The sequence below is a fragment of the Ostrea edulis genome, chromosome 9 (assembly GCF_947568905.1).
Source record: "Ostrea edulis chromosome 9, xbOstEdul1.1, whole genome shotgun sequence".
NCBI classification, from domain to species: Eukaryota; Metazoa; Mollusca; class Bivalvia; order Ostreida; family Ostreidae; genus Ostrea; species Ostrea edulis.
The window spans coordinates 8,159,664-8,174,123 of record NC_079172.1 but is presented as its reverse complement, the minus strand read 5'-3'; the positions used below and the strand labels follow the sequence as shown (position 1 = coordinate 8,174,123).

At 36.0% G+C, this 14,460-nt stretch overlaps 1 protein-coding gene across 1 annotated transcript; it reads right to left on the bottom strand.

Annotated features, from left to right (window-relative positions):
• Positions 1–900: 900 nt before the first annotated feature.
• On the bottom strand, positions 901–12,361 carry LOC125658826 (monocarboxylate transporter 14-like). The gene is made up of 5 exons (XM_056148441.1): positions 10,703–12,361; positions 8,589–8,732; positions 2,018–2,788; positions 1,497–1,547; positions 901–1,359 (listed from the first exon to the last, which is right to left on the bottom strand). Exons 1-5 carry the CDS (start codon positions 10,908–10,910, stop codon positions 950–952), a joined length of 1,584 nt encoding a protein of 527 aa, XP_056004416.1. The 5' UTR covers positions 10,911–12,361; the 3' UTR covers positions 901–949.
• Positions 12,362–14,460: the final 2,099 nt, after the last annotated feature.

Sequence of the window (14,460 nt, the reverse complement as noted above, 5' to 3'; positions counted from 1 at the left end):
GGTGTCCTTTATTTCGAACTCACAGGGATATATCAAATCGACATATGAATGAAAGTTATTATTGTTAATAGACAAAACGCCATCGATATATCGAAATGTCGAATTGAAGGCCACAGCGAGGGATTATTCATTTTCATTTATCATAGAGGATTCCATTGGTCGGATTTTAACCCGTGTTGTTTAAAAAGCACGAAATGTTCCGAATGCTCAACCAGAAGATAGAGAGGCCTATTCTATGCCTAGTTCTGCACGAGGATAATAAGAGAAGAAAAGTTTAGTAGAATCTAGGCCTACATCTCGGGGTAACCCAGTGGTAGAGTGTTGGCTTCGTAAACGGGAGGTTGTGGGTTCGAGAAGTTGGTAACGATTTATCCTTCGCCAAGCCCGTGAGGTTAAGCGTTATTCATTGATGTGGGGAACCAATCAAGCGACCGACATGTAGCATACCTCTTTCCTGATACCAGCAATGGTCATAATTTGTCACGATATTAATCTTCAAGCATCAGCAAGCAGTGTTAAATTTAGAAATAAGTAAACAATACATGCGTCCCTTGTTTAATTCTTGTAGAATTATTATCTATAGTAGAATCATGGCCAAAGGAAATAGCCCATCAAATTCTACATAGAGACTAGGGAAAGATTATTTAAGTGAATCAACATAGACGCTTGCTGAACTGTATTATTACTTTTCAGTCAAGTATAAAAGAGCAAAGTCTCGAATCTGGGCCAACACCCTCAGATTTCAATATGCATTTAGTGTAATCCCATACATTGTAGCAATAGCGAAAATCAATTCCCATGAGTACTTTCGTCACTTAAATTATCTTAATGGTGAATTGTCTAGTTACATTGGTAGAGTGTCATCCCAAATTCTGGGAGAGAAACAAGACGACTCATATCTAAAATGTATATAAATGTATATAATATAATATAAATTTTCAATATTTGATTATTCGATGTCATGGTTTATGGCAGTTTCAGTATGGGTATCGTCTCTATCCGGATCAGAAGGTTGAACTTTTAGCAAAACGCTTTGAGGATTACATCCATCAATGTCTGGCTGTAATTTCCGAACAATAACTTTTCTAAACAGGCTTTCGTCACTCTCACATACTCCATCTTGATTTAATCCCTGCATGTGAGGGCGTTTCATAGATAATGCAGACGCACTGCCTAATTTCTCGTCTGTCTGAATTACCATGGATCCGGCTAAAAGTCCAGATTGACGAAGAAACGCTGAATTCTTGATGGATTGGTTTACAGGCTGTATTTCATATTGGTCGACCATCTGAGATCCATAGTCTTTCCTCCAACATGTTGATATCAATGTCAAAAGAGATGCAATCATCAGAAGCACACCTACAGAAAAATCAAAACAAATATAATCGATCATTGTTAATTATTATAATGCACGTTCCTTTATCTAGAGTAAAAGTATCTAGAGTTAAACGTGAACTTGAACTCTATAGGCTGTACACGTTTCGATCACAACATACCTGATATATAAAACGTTGTTTCGTATTTTCCACCACTGTCGATGAGAATGCCTTAAAACGAAAAAACAAAAAAAATTATTATATGACTAAATAATTCCGAGTTTTCTGACTGGCTGCAATCCAACAAGCTAGAGGAAAAGCCATCATATTCACCTGAGCGTGCCTTCGATGTGAATATATAACGATTGATTTGTCCCTCTACGAACCAAAAATGTTTTGGGAATTCCCAAATTAATAGATATGGCACATGTATCATTATTTGGTCTGACAGTGAAAACTCACGTCTTTTATAATTTTCTTCTATGTTTTGTACTTTAGCTGGAAATAAATTGACCGTTCAGGTACTGACCGTGAAAATGTATAACAAATGTAGATAAACCTACACTAGTTAAGAAATCTTTCAAACTCGAACATTCCTTCAAAGCCTGCTTTACTTCTTGTTCAAGGTTTAGATATGGTAAAATTAAATTAATAACTCAATTATTGCGAAATGAACAATGATTAACCTCTCATATTTTTACCTGCAAATGTTGGTCCAATAATATAACCGATGCCCCCTATACAATACATAATTCCAACAGCAGATGACAATTTCTCCAATCCCAGCAATTCAACACTTAGTGGTGTAACCATGGTTGTTAAAGCGCCACTATATATACCAAAAAGAGAGGCAAACACACACTGTCCGGTATACGTGGAAGAATACATCGGAAATAGTCCACATATTATACCTGAAATACCCGTAATACCCATATTCATCAACACGGGGTCAATCGCGTGTGGACTTACTGCCATTCCAGTGAGAACACGCCCAATCGTTCCTGTAATGCCAACCAAGAAAATCAGAAAGGCAGCCTGCTGTTCCGTTGAACCATTGACAACAGAGAAGTTAGGCAGGTGCAGCATAAGCATAGAAAACGGAGTATTCCAGATTAGGAACTGCAGAAGAATCACCAGAAACATTTTATCACAGAAAATATCGAGATGGAGAATTTTTCTGAGATTGATACTACTCTTTTCATCATTTTTCCTTAGCGCTTTATGTTGAATTTCTGTTTCAGAAGGTCTCATTAAACATCCAAGCACAATCTGATTGGCAAAAATAGCACCTAATATCAACATTGCTCCTTGAAGTCCATAGGAATCTATAAGATATTGGAAAAGGGGGCCGCTTATGAACATTCCTGTACCCGCTCCCGCCACTGCAAATCCTATAGCGAATCCCCTCTTCTCCCTAAAATAGTATCCCACAGATACCAGTGGTGGTGTGGCAACCAATCCATTGCCTATTCCTTCAATGAAAATAGGCATGTGTTGTGGATTTCATGAACTGATTGTATAAAATGTCGTTTTTAATATCGTCACATTATATGTGACATGTCTAAGTGGTTAGAGTGCTGGCTTCGTAATTCCAGGTAACTTGATCAGTGCATTCTCAATGATTGCTAGGCCGTTCTTGGCACACTGATTTTGACTACGGATTGTTTCATTTACCTGATCAAGGTATAGGGCTCATGACGGGTGTGACCGGTCGAAAGGGGTTCCTTACTCCTTCTAGACATCTGATCCCACCTCTTGGTTTATCCAGGGGTCCGTGTTTGCCCAACTCTTAATTTTGTATTGCTTATAGGAGCTATGAGATTGATCACTCTTCGTTATCTTCACCTTTCACTAAATGGCTGTTTGGCCACAACAGGCATGATGCACACTAATAGATAAAACCATCTCCATTGAACACGTATATCAGTCACATCCAAAAGTGAACAAAACCAAACGGATGTGGCTTTCTTAATTTAATTTCAATTCATTGTAACTACAACAAGTCCCATCAATAGTGCGATTGCCTTGTCCGTTCAATATAGATCACATGAAGTTCGAGTATTACGTGGTGTAACCACCAATATCAAGGGACAAAAATTCATCAAATATCAACGAGACCTAAAATCAAAATGAGTTATCATTCAATCGGGTCGTCTCCTTAAAAATGCTTCCATGCACTAGATATAGGGAGTAGATCACTGATTGATCACCTCCAATCAATCTAAATAGTGTTGCTAGATTTTTCTAGGCATCTTTTCTATGTGGATCTGTCAGACTGTTTTGCTTTGGGAATAATAAAGTCAAGCCAAGAAGAATATTTTCTTACGATACTAGATTCCAAGATGCCAAGAGCTGGAGAGAAATTAACCCCTGCCTAAACGAAGATATCGTTCACTGATATTTTGAATCTTTATCAAGGAACAGACACTCAACGTTTTAGATATCTATGACCCAAAAAAAATGGTTTTCCTGTAAACAACCTATAGTTTATCTATAGAAAAACAATTTTTATCATAGATAAACTAAACGAGTGCCTGTGGAACAAGGATGTGAACTGAACTACATTGTGTTTGATTGCAATCAATACAATCGAAAACAAAAAGTAGCAGAATTAAGAGTTCGTCGAGCAGCACTTGCACAAAAGAAGGAGTTGGTATTAGCAAAATTAAGACTAAAACTTGAAGAAGAAGAAGAAGATCTGAATATGATCATTGCTATCGCCAAAGCTAAAACATACATTCTTCGGGCATATGAAAGGTATATTGATGATAACTTACCTGATGATGTTTCTACCAGTGTTATAGAAAATTCTAGATAGTTAGCACCTAAACAAACGCCATTTGATTCCTTGTGAGTTTACATCAAACATAGCCTTGTGAGAGAGGTCACTGAATCCAAAACCAGAGAAATTCATAATCAACAGTGAAGGAAATTCGCCACTTGAACTTCATTGTCTTGATGAAAGAAAGCAACAAACTGAATACGATACAGTGCAGTGTGGTGTATAATATACTCAGAATAGCAAACTACAGAGAGTCTGTAAAACTAAAAAAGAAATAATTTCACTATACCTTACACTGTATTTCCTTTTCCCAAATAAGGAAAATATTTAGACAAAAGATATTACGGAAAAACCTTTCAGCTGTCAGAAACATGTACGCCCATGGTGCAAAAATTAAAAAGGGTTACAAATATGCATCATTTAATTGATAGTAGTGCCAGAACAATTCAAGATATTGAGCGGACTATATCTTCCTGAGAGTTGGACACCGGAACTCGGTATCAATACCGTTCCGACTTCTTTCAAAATTACCGGTAAAATACCGTTTCATTTCATACCGGTATCGATATCGATGTTTATCTATCAATAATTCTCTATTCATTCCTCAAAGTTTTAACACCCTCCTTGTATTTCTATTGAATGTTTGAGTTGATTCAATGAAAACTACAAACGCGCTTTTTAAGGTTATGTTAATAGACGAAATGCAAAATACGATACCTCTGCTTGACATTTCAATTATTCAATTCATATTTGAAAAGTTCGATTTTCGATAAAGTCTATATCAATTTAGCATTTTTTTTTTTTATTTATTTTTTTTTTTGGATATACAACAATCATTTTGAATACTGGAATGCTAAAACTGAAGCGATCATTCATCAGGTTTTTCCCGTATTTTCGTCTATGAGTGTCACAGTGAACTGTAAACAAAAGAAACACACTAACTTCAGTAAATTTTACTTTCATTACTGGTTGTTTATCAAAAGACATTTATAATGCTTTATTGAGTATCTTCTGATTTAAGATTGAGGAATCAAGATCGGAGAAAATTCCTGACACAAGTGAGACGTCAGACACTTTGAAAATACTTATCAGCGTATTCATAAACTTACAATGGGGTGAAACATGATTCTAAAGGGTTTTTGAGACTGAGTTATTTCTTGATTATATATCAAAGTATCGCTAAGATTGATTGAATATTGTTTTACGTCCCTCTCGAGAATATTTTACTCATATGGAGACGCCACCACTGTCGGTGAAGGGCTGCAAAATTTAGGCTTATGCTCGGCGCTTATGGCCGTTGACCAGGGATGGATCATTATCGTTAAGAAGTATCGTATCGTACCGTTTCGTCCTTAAAGGGAAAAGCAATCCTAACCACATTGTTGCTTTTGTGAATAAATAATTACTTACTGATATCGTAAATGACAGTCTTTAACAACAAAAACCCTTGCTTAACGATTAAATCAATACTAATATATCATTCATTTTGAATTACCCGCCGCTAAGAGAGCGGCCATTAAAGTTTAATTAATGACGTCACATCGTCGGTTCCGGTTTATTTCATCAGCAGCACTGTAAACATCACAAGTCACGAACAGTTAAGTTTGGAGTTGTATAGATTTCGCAAGGAGAGATCGAGAAAAGAAGACGTTCAGTCGAGTCGCAGACCAAGCAGACGGTGCACGTTTCGTCATACAAATGTCTCGAACCTCAACTTGTCATTATGCAAATGATGGATCCGACCACAGTTTACATAGTCTTTTCTTTTCAAATGACTCGGTTGTGTCAGAAATTTTGAAGAAGAAAAAAACTTTTCACATCTCCCCTTCGAATTAGTGCAATTAACAGCTTGACAGGAATTCATCAACCTATTTATTCGTAAAACCAACCACATGTACATCTTTAATGATCTTATCTCATCAAAACTGGAACAGACGGTGTGACGTCAACATTATTGATTTTTGTGGTCTTGAATACAAGAGTTCCACATCATAGTAGCCTCTATAGATGGCGGCAATTTCAATTCTTATCGTTTTCAAATTAGTACTGAAGCTTATCTAGGCCGTATATTAACAGAATAGTATGAAAATGTTTATCATATATTTAATCCTATAATGTATTATGTAATTTTTTTTTGGGGGGGGGGGGGGTGCATTCCCCTTTTAAGGCTTTAACGGTGCCCAACCCGAAATTCTTCCTAGATCTAGAGTAAATTGACCCTTGAACTTTAATCATGTGATCTCAAAATCAGTATGGTTTATCTATCCCTTATGATGTATCAGTATACTAAGTTTGGTGCCAATCAAGCAAATGATTCTCAAAATATGAAGCAGACGATATATTACTATGTCTAGTTCACCCTTGACCCTTGACCACATGAACCCAAAATAAACAGAGTTCACTACTCCTTACAATGTACCAGTGTACCACGTTTGGTGTCAATCAAGCAAATGATTCTAAAAAATTTAAAGCTGACAATTTATTACTATATTCAGTTTGACCCTTGACATTTGACTATGTAAACTTAAAATCGATAGGATTCATCATCGTCGGAAACCCACGATTGATTACACTTCGTTCCTCTCTCCATCACTCGTGGGTCCATTCATTCCAGTCTGATTAAAATCAAACCTCTCACTTCGCTCGATATACGGATAGTCGCTGCGACTATCCGTATATCGAGTGAAGTGAGAGGTTTGATTTTAATCAGACTGCATTCATTCCTACTCACTCGTTCTCAGGAATAAACATTTTAAGATATCGTCCAGTCAAAGTAATCGTTATAATAACGAAAACCCTTCTGTTTATAAAGGTACATATAGCATCAACTTAACTTTGATATCACAACAATTGTATACCGAAATCGGACTGAAAGCGTCTTGTTAATTGGACAAATTCGCTCAGGGTGTACGATGAGAGCCCAATCAAATGGTCTCATTAATTATTCATGAGAACGAGTGAGTAAGAATGAATAGACCCACGGGTGATGGAGAGAGGGACGAAGCGTAATCAACCGTGGGTTTCCCACGAAGAGAATCCATCTACTCCTTTCGACGTTCCAGTGTATCAAGTTGAGGGTTCTCAAGATAATGAACAGACAACATCTTCCTATGTACATAGTGGATTGACCCTTTGCCATTAACCATATGACCTCAAAATTAGTATGGTTATCTTCTCCTTAAGATCTACATGTACCAGTGTACCAAGTGTGATGTCTGTCAAGCAAAGCAGACAATATTTGGTCTACAGACCGAACGACAAATTGAAAGGTGCAAAACAATATGCATAAGGAATAATTAACATTTTGGAGGTTTTGTCAAACCAAATTATGACAACTTTAAGAAATCTTTGTGTATTTATTTTACATATCTCTAGGATTCCTCCTATTTCTCATGTTTACCTTGACCTTTATCTTACTATGTTACAGTCCACTCCACTTATATTGAAGTCGGTTATATTGAAATATCTGTTATATTGAAGTTAAGGTAAATCCCCCAGTAGCAATATTTGTGTAGTTCAGTATTGGTTATATTGAACTTTGGATATAATGAACAATTCAGGTCGGTCCCCTGGATTTCATTATATCCGGAGTAGACTGTATATACTTTACCATTCACATGTATATGGACATCTGATGACCTATTGTATATATTACGTATCATTTACATATCACCCTATGGTATATATTGTAAAAATTGTGTTTGTACGGTTTTGTTCCTCATGTACATGTACCATTTAACATGATTTGAGCAAATAAATTGAATTGCATTGGGGGGGGAGAGATATTCCAGCATGCTCATCTGTATCATTATTAAAGGATGCATTCTGTTAACACACAATGCCGTAAAATACAACAAAGGATACTATGAAATATTGATATGCGGGAACCATTTTTTCTGTTCCTTCTGTATATTTATTTATTTGATCTGAATGTTTAAATTAGGATGTACATTAATTGTCCTTCCTTCTGTTGTCAACCGTAGCTGACTCTTTGTGTAATTATACATGTACCAGCTAACTAGAATTTTGAAAACATTTTACAAAGGAATGTTGAACTTGTTCAGTGGTAAAAAGTGACTTTTCTGTGTACAACATAATTTGATAATTACAGTCTCTCTCTCTCTCTCTCTCTCTCTCTCTCTCTCTCTCTCTCCCATGTGTGCGTGCGTGCGTATGTTTTTCTGTCTGTTTGTTTCTTCAATCTAAAAAAAAAAAATATCTTATAGAGATCCAGATATGCATAAAGGTGCGTAAAATCGATCCAGCGTTTACATGGAGTTTGCCCACTATAACATGAATTCTGTAATGTGAATGGACCATAAAATTAAACCCCGTGCAATTCGCCTTTATACCGACTACATAAACAGCTTGTGTATCTGTAATGTATCCCCGAGATACCTCATTAATTCACTGCTTCATGTATATATCTAAGGATACTCCCTCTTGATGCTAACGATCTACATGCTTTAGTTTGAAATGTTTGTACTTGCCTGCAGTGATGCCATACGTAATAAGCGCTACGTCAAGTGAATGAGCGAAGTACGTTGATGAACATCCGATGAAGACGAGAGTTCCTCCGACAATCATTGTGAGGCGGCAGTTGAAAACATTGATAAAGAAACTTGACAACGGCCCTGTAACAAGTAAAACTAAGAATTAAGAAATTTGCGGGTTACCTTAACTGTATTATATAATATGCATTTTCATGAAGAAGAATAATCCTATGCATTTAGCCATTTTGGTTATATATCTAGGACAAACCACACCCCTCTTGAATGCTTTTTTGAAACCCCAATCTCAGTTCATGCATTTGATAAAGAACTGTGCTATATTTCTTTTATACTGAAATCGACCTACTCTGCAAACGTGTGATTTAAGCTTTGCGCTTTAAAATACAGATATTTTACTTCTATTTATTTTATCTTCACATACTGATTTTGACTACGGATTACTCCGTTTATACCATCAAGATACAGAGCTTGCAGAGGGTGTGACAGGTCAAATGGGGATGTTTATTCCTCCTAGGCACTTGATCCCACATCTGGTGTGTCCAGGAGTTCGTGCTTGCTCTACTATCAATTTTGTATTCTTTATAGTATTGGTCAATGTTCATTATCTTCATTTATCCATATAAAGCAGCACAGAGTATATGACGATAAAACTGTGCAACCCACCCCCGGCTCCTTCAAAATATTGATGGCGAATGATCATATTGAACAGGGTTTTTTCCTTTATAATCCACATTTTTCCTACAAGGCCTAGTATTTATTTTGACTCTAATTGCGTGATTTACTCTGCCATTCTATGGTCGTTATAACGATCTAGTTCGTCAATACACCCTATCATTGGGTCAAATGCTGTCTGACGTGTTTCATACCGATTGTTAGTAGGTCGTTTTTGGCACAGATTTTGACTACGGATAACCCCGTTTACCTGATCAGGACATAGGGCTCACGGTGGGTGTGACCGGTCGACAGGGGATGCTTACTCCTCTTAGGCACCTGATCCCACCTCTGATGTGTCCAAGGGTCGTGTTTGCCCAACTATCTATTTTGTATTGCTTGTGGGAATTATGAGATTGACCACAGTTCGGTATCTTCACCTTTCATATTAAGTGTAAAATAATGCAGAATCTGAATAATCGGTTATAAAGGACAAAATAAAATATTGAACATTTAGTGGTCAGAAGTCTGTATTATAAAGGTAACAACATGGCTGGGCATATACAAATACAAACGCACGTACTTACATATACATTGTATATATATATATATATATATGTATATAATACTGTAAAACTGTGCAACTTAAAAGTTTGATAAAAACACAAAGTGGCTTTAGGAATTGAAAAATAAATGTGTACAACATACAAAAAATTCACTGATTTACTCAAAACAGTTATTAGTTTTCTTCTGTACATTGAAAAAGGGTGGTGGTGGATCAAAGGGTGGTGGTGGATCAAAGGGTGGTGATGGATCAAAGGATGAACGAGCTCAAACGGCAGGTGTAGTGTTGTCTTTGTTTGAGTGACTTTATACGAAAATTTCGATTAGTCCACGAATCTAAATAACTGTTTCCCACACCATGTATCTTTGTACAGAATCGTTATTATTTGATAAAGACTTCTTCTTTCACCTTTTATAAATGAAATACAATGTGGCTTCGAGATTACAAACATTTACATCTTTTTTTTTTAATTCACGATAACCTTTAATACGGAGACCTTTAATACGGAGCGTGTTATAATACATTTTAAACACTAATTTTGCACCATACAGAAGTGTATATAAATACAATGACATGTTTAAAAGCGTTACATGTAAATTGTGTTTGAAATTTACACCGATCGATTTAGATATGCACCGGATGCACCTCAATCTGTTAAATGTCGGTCTGTTGTTATACACAATGTAGTGATCATCCAATCCGTAAAGTGACCCTGAACAATATACACGACCATGTTTATTATTTACATTACTTATATTCAACATTCATCCCTGCTGGCAATTCTATTCTACTTAAACATCTTAATCGTATGAATGAATTCCGAACAAGACGACCACGCGGCTCCCAGGCATTCATTGTTAGTCATTTAACCACCTACCAACAAGTTGCAGCAGGCTGCTGAAAAGTGATCCCACAAATGAAGTATAGGCATCCGATTCCTTGTAATAACGCAGGAAAGCCACATGGGTGATTCCGACTCCGTACAACAAACATCCGTTCAGAAGGAGGGACAGGAAGCTGGCCCCTAGGACAACCCACGCCCAGCCTCTGTCGACGTCCCGAACTTTATAACGATTCCCAACCATGCTGGTCTATAAATTCCATCAGATCTGGATTTCCAAACATTCCATTCTAAATGTATGGTGAGCAGAAATGGTTACGATTTAAAGCTTTTTGATTTTTAAGCGTGTTGTAAACAAAAGTCCTGTACGCAACCGGATGCTTTGTTTAATGATAGATTTGTGTACCAAAGCAAAGCAACATACCAGGGCTTTCCGACCTCTAACGGAAATGCCCGAGATGCTGCGATTAATCACTCGCATCAATTTCTATAGCGGAAATATCTTCAGGTAATTGTTTGATGATATCGAGGTTCAGTGCATAATCTTTCATTCAAAATACGCTCAGTCTTATAACGGACATCTTTTTAAATATATTAAAGACATATGCACGGGTTTTGGAAGTTATATAAAATTTTCATCAACTTTCAGTACATGTGTATGAATGCACTTTTTAAAGGTAGCGAGTCTTTCGGGCGTGAAAACTCTCGTCATTTTAACCTTGGTAGAATTCATACGGCCGGGCTGGGAAGGGGTGCTTTTCCAGTTTATGGGCATGCAAAAAGAATCCTTTATGTGCACGTAAATAAAAAAGCATTAAAATTTCAGCCATTTTAGTGTGATAATGTCATTTTAAACAAATCAAAAAATCAATAACAGTGAAGAGTATTTAAATTTTTACTCTTTATGTGTATAAATGTTAGAAGTTTACGTACAATAAAACTTAAGTCATTCTTTTTGATTGGCAAAGGGATGAGAAATATGGTGTTATATTTTTTTTTTACAAGAAACACATTTTGTTAAAATAAAACCAAGAATTGTTATACAATTTGCAATGGTTTGGGGATATAATACATTGCTCTTCAGAATCCGTATATTTTAGAGGTGTATCAATTTTAATCAGGAAGAATAGCTTTTGAACTTATTAATTACCATAGATCGACAGGTGGAAGAAAATCACTAGTCAATGTTATAAGATTGTGACTGGTGAATATCTATAATTCTAACAATTGAAAAGACAAGGGTGATCTTTCTAAGAAACTAATTACTTTGATTAACAAATATGCTATAAATTTGAACTGCATCATATTATGTGACGATTTAATCAGCTCTATTACGAAAGGATTGACAAAAGTGTTGGTATATGAGAGACAATTATTAAAGCTTTTTGTCTCAAGGATGGTTGAATATATCCTGGGAAAATTATGAACAAGGACTTTGTGTGATGGAAATAATTTCCCAAAGAGTATTCATAGATTTCATATATCATGTATTCAGCATGCTTCCGATTGAACAATATGTACATTGTATATCTAAGAAAAACACCCAACGTACATGTAGATAAACAACAGATTTACAGATCACTTTGGAATGATATTTGAACTGTGCAAATCTCAACAATCTAGAAATGTAGGCTATTGGAAACTAAATACGGCATTATAAATTATGAAATTATTTGCAAAAAAAAAAAAAAATAAAGATATATCCAAGAAGAAATTGCAAATTTGGAAATATTAATGACCTGGTAAGTAAATGGGAACCTATTGAAATATGCATCAAAATATTTTGCAGAAACTATTCTAAACAAGAACAACGAGCGGTCCATGGGCCACATGAGTTCATGCTTTGACTTGTTGGAAGAGTTTTTGCAGATTGATGGTCCTTTATTCTGTCATATCAATGGTTCCCCGTTGTCAGCATATCAGTTCTCGAGTGTATTGCTCAAAGCATTAAGATCTCTAGGTACTGAAACAAAAACATTCAAAACACACTCGTTTAGAATAGGGGCTGCTAGTCACATGTATTTGTCAGGCATACCTGAACAAGAAATTCAGAGAAGGGGTAGATGGCTCTCCAATGCATATGCAAATTACCTCAGACCTGATCATGAGTTGGCTACATTTTAGATGCAAATAATGATGTCACAATAGTAAGCCTTGACGCATAAGTTGCCAACTAATTGAATAGGATTGAAATAATGCTAAATGTTTTTTTCAAATTTCATGTACACATTGTTAAGTGTGTTGTGTATTGTTCATAAATCTTGCAGATTCAATATGGATTGTGGAATCATCACTTATTAAAAGGGCAGAACAATTTGCATTGAACTCATCTGAGTTTGGCAAAGACCTTGCTTTACATGGCATATCAGTGTCGCGGAAGGGAATTTGACAATTTCCAGAAGGTTGTTTTTGACATGTACTCCACAAATCCACAGTCAAGGTTTCTGGTTATACATGTAGGGGTAATGATATTTGCAAACATAATAACCCATTATGTAGACAACAAAAGTTCATGAAAAATGTAATCAACAGGTTGAGTTTGGCTATGCCGTTGACTTGCATTGTATGGTCACATATATTACCCAGAGTTTATTGGCGCCATGCCATATCAAATACTGCTGCAGAGAAATCTAGGTGTAGGATTAATAGTTCTATTGCTAGTTTTGTTTTAAAGAGAGGTGACGCTTCCATTAAATATCAGAATATACATGTAAGTGTTGAGGAAAGTAAACTATTTCTTAGTGATGGAGTTCACTTGTCTCCCTTGGGCAATCATGTTTTTGTGTCAACAATGCAGACTGCTCTGAGGCAGTTTAGTCGAGCAAATAGTTTACTTCATCCAAAGAGGTGATATATGGAAATGAGTGGGAACTGTTGTGGCTTTATGTCTGATGATTATGCATTTATTTGTTGATTACTATTTGTGAATAATATATGCTAATTTTTACGCTAATGGTCAAAATTCAGCCGCTGTGTTGGCGGTTGGATTTCATGCGTGAAATCCAATTGGCGGTAATTTTGACAGAAAGCCATTTGCTGAGGGATACAGTTGTCTCCAGGTCCCCCAGCTCTGATATGGTTTGTTGAATATTTGTGAATGCTATGCTGTCAAAAGATTACAGGTGGTAAGATCGGCGCATAGGGTATGAACATGCGAGTGGCATGTTAACGGTGAATGTTGTTTAAAATAAAAAGCCATGACAGTTCCGCCAATATGTCTTTGAGTATTTTTTTTCCAGGTCAGAGGTGGTTAAAATAAGTAAACTACCCATTAAGCTGAAATCTGTAGACATCAGCTTTATTCACGTGAGTTTTAGGAATTTCGAAATTACGAATCTCTATACAAGATTTGAAATCCCTACCTTAAATAGTTAAGAGGATATTGCCTAACTTAACTTTTCTTAAAAGTCAGTCAAAATCTAAGGCCAAAAACTCTAGTACATGTACCAAAAAGAAAGGTCTTGTTACAAGAAATACATTTATGAAATATGAAAGATGCACTTTAGATTAAAGTTTTAAAACAAAATCCAAAGCCACAAGGTCAAACATTATGGCATCAGATGACGTTTTCTGACATAAGGAATCTTTATACAAAATATAAAATTTCAGGAGATATTTCCGAGGTTAGATTTTCTTTAAAATAGGTCAAACCAAAAGGTCAAGGTCACAAGGTCAAAAACTTTGGTACCAAAAGATTTTGTCACAAGGATTACACATGTGAAATATATTTGATAATCATTCACAATTCAAACATTACGAACAAGGTTCAAGTTTCATACAGGCAGGATAAATAC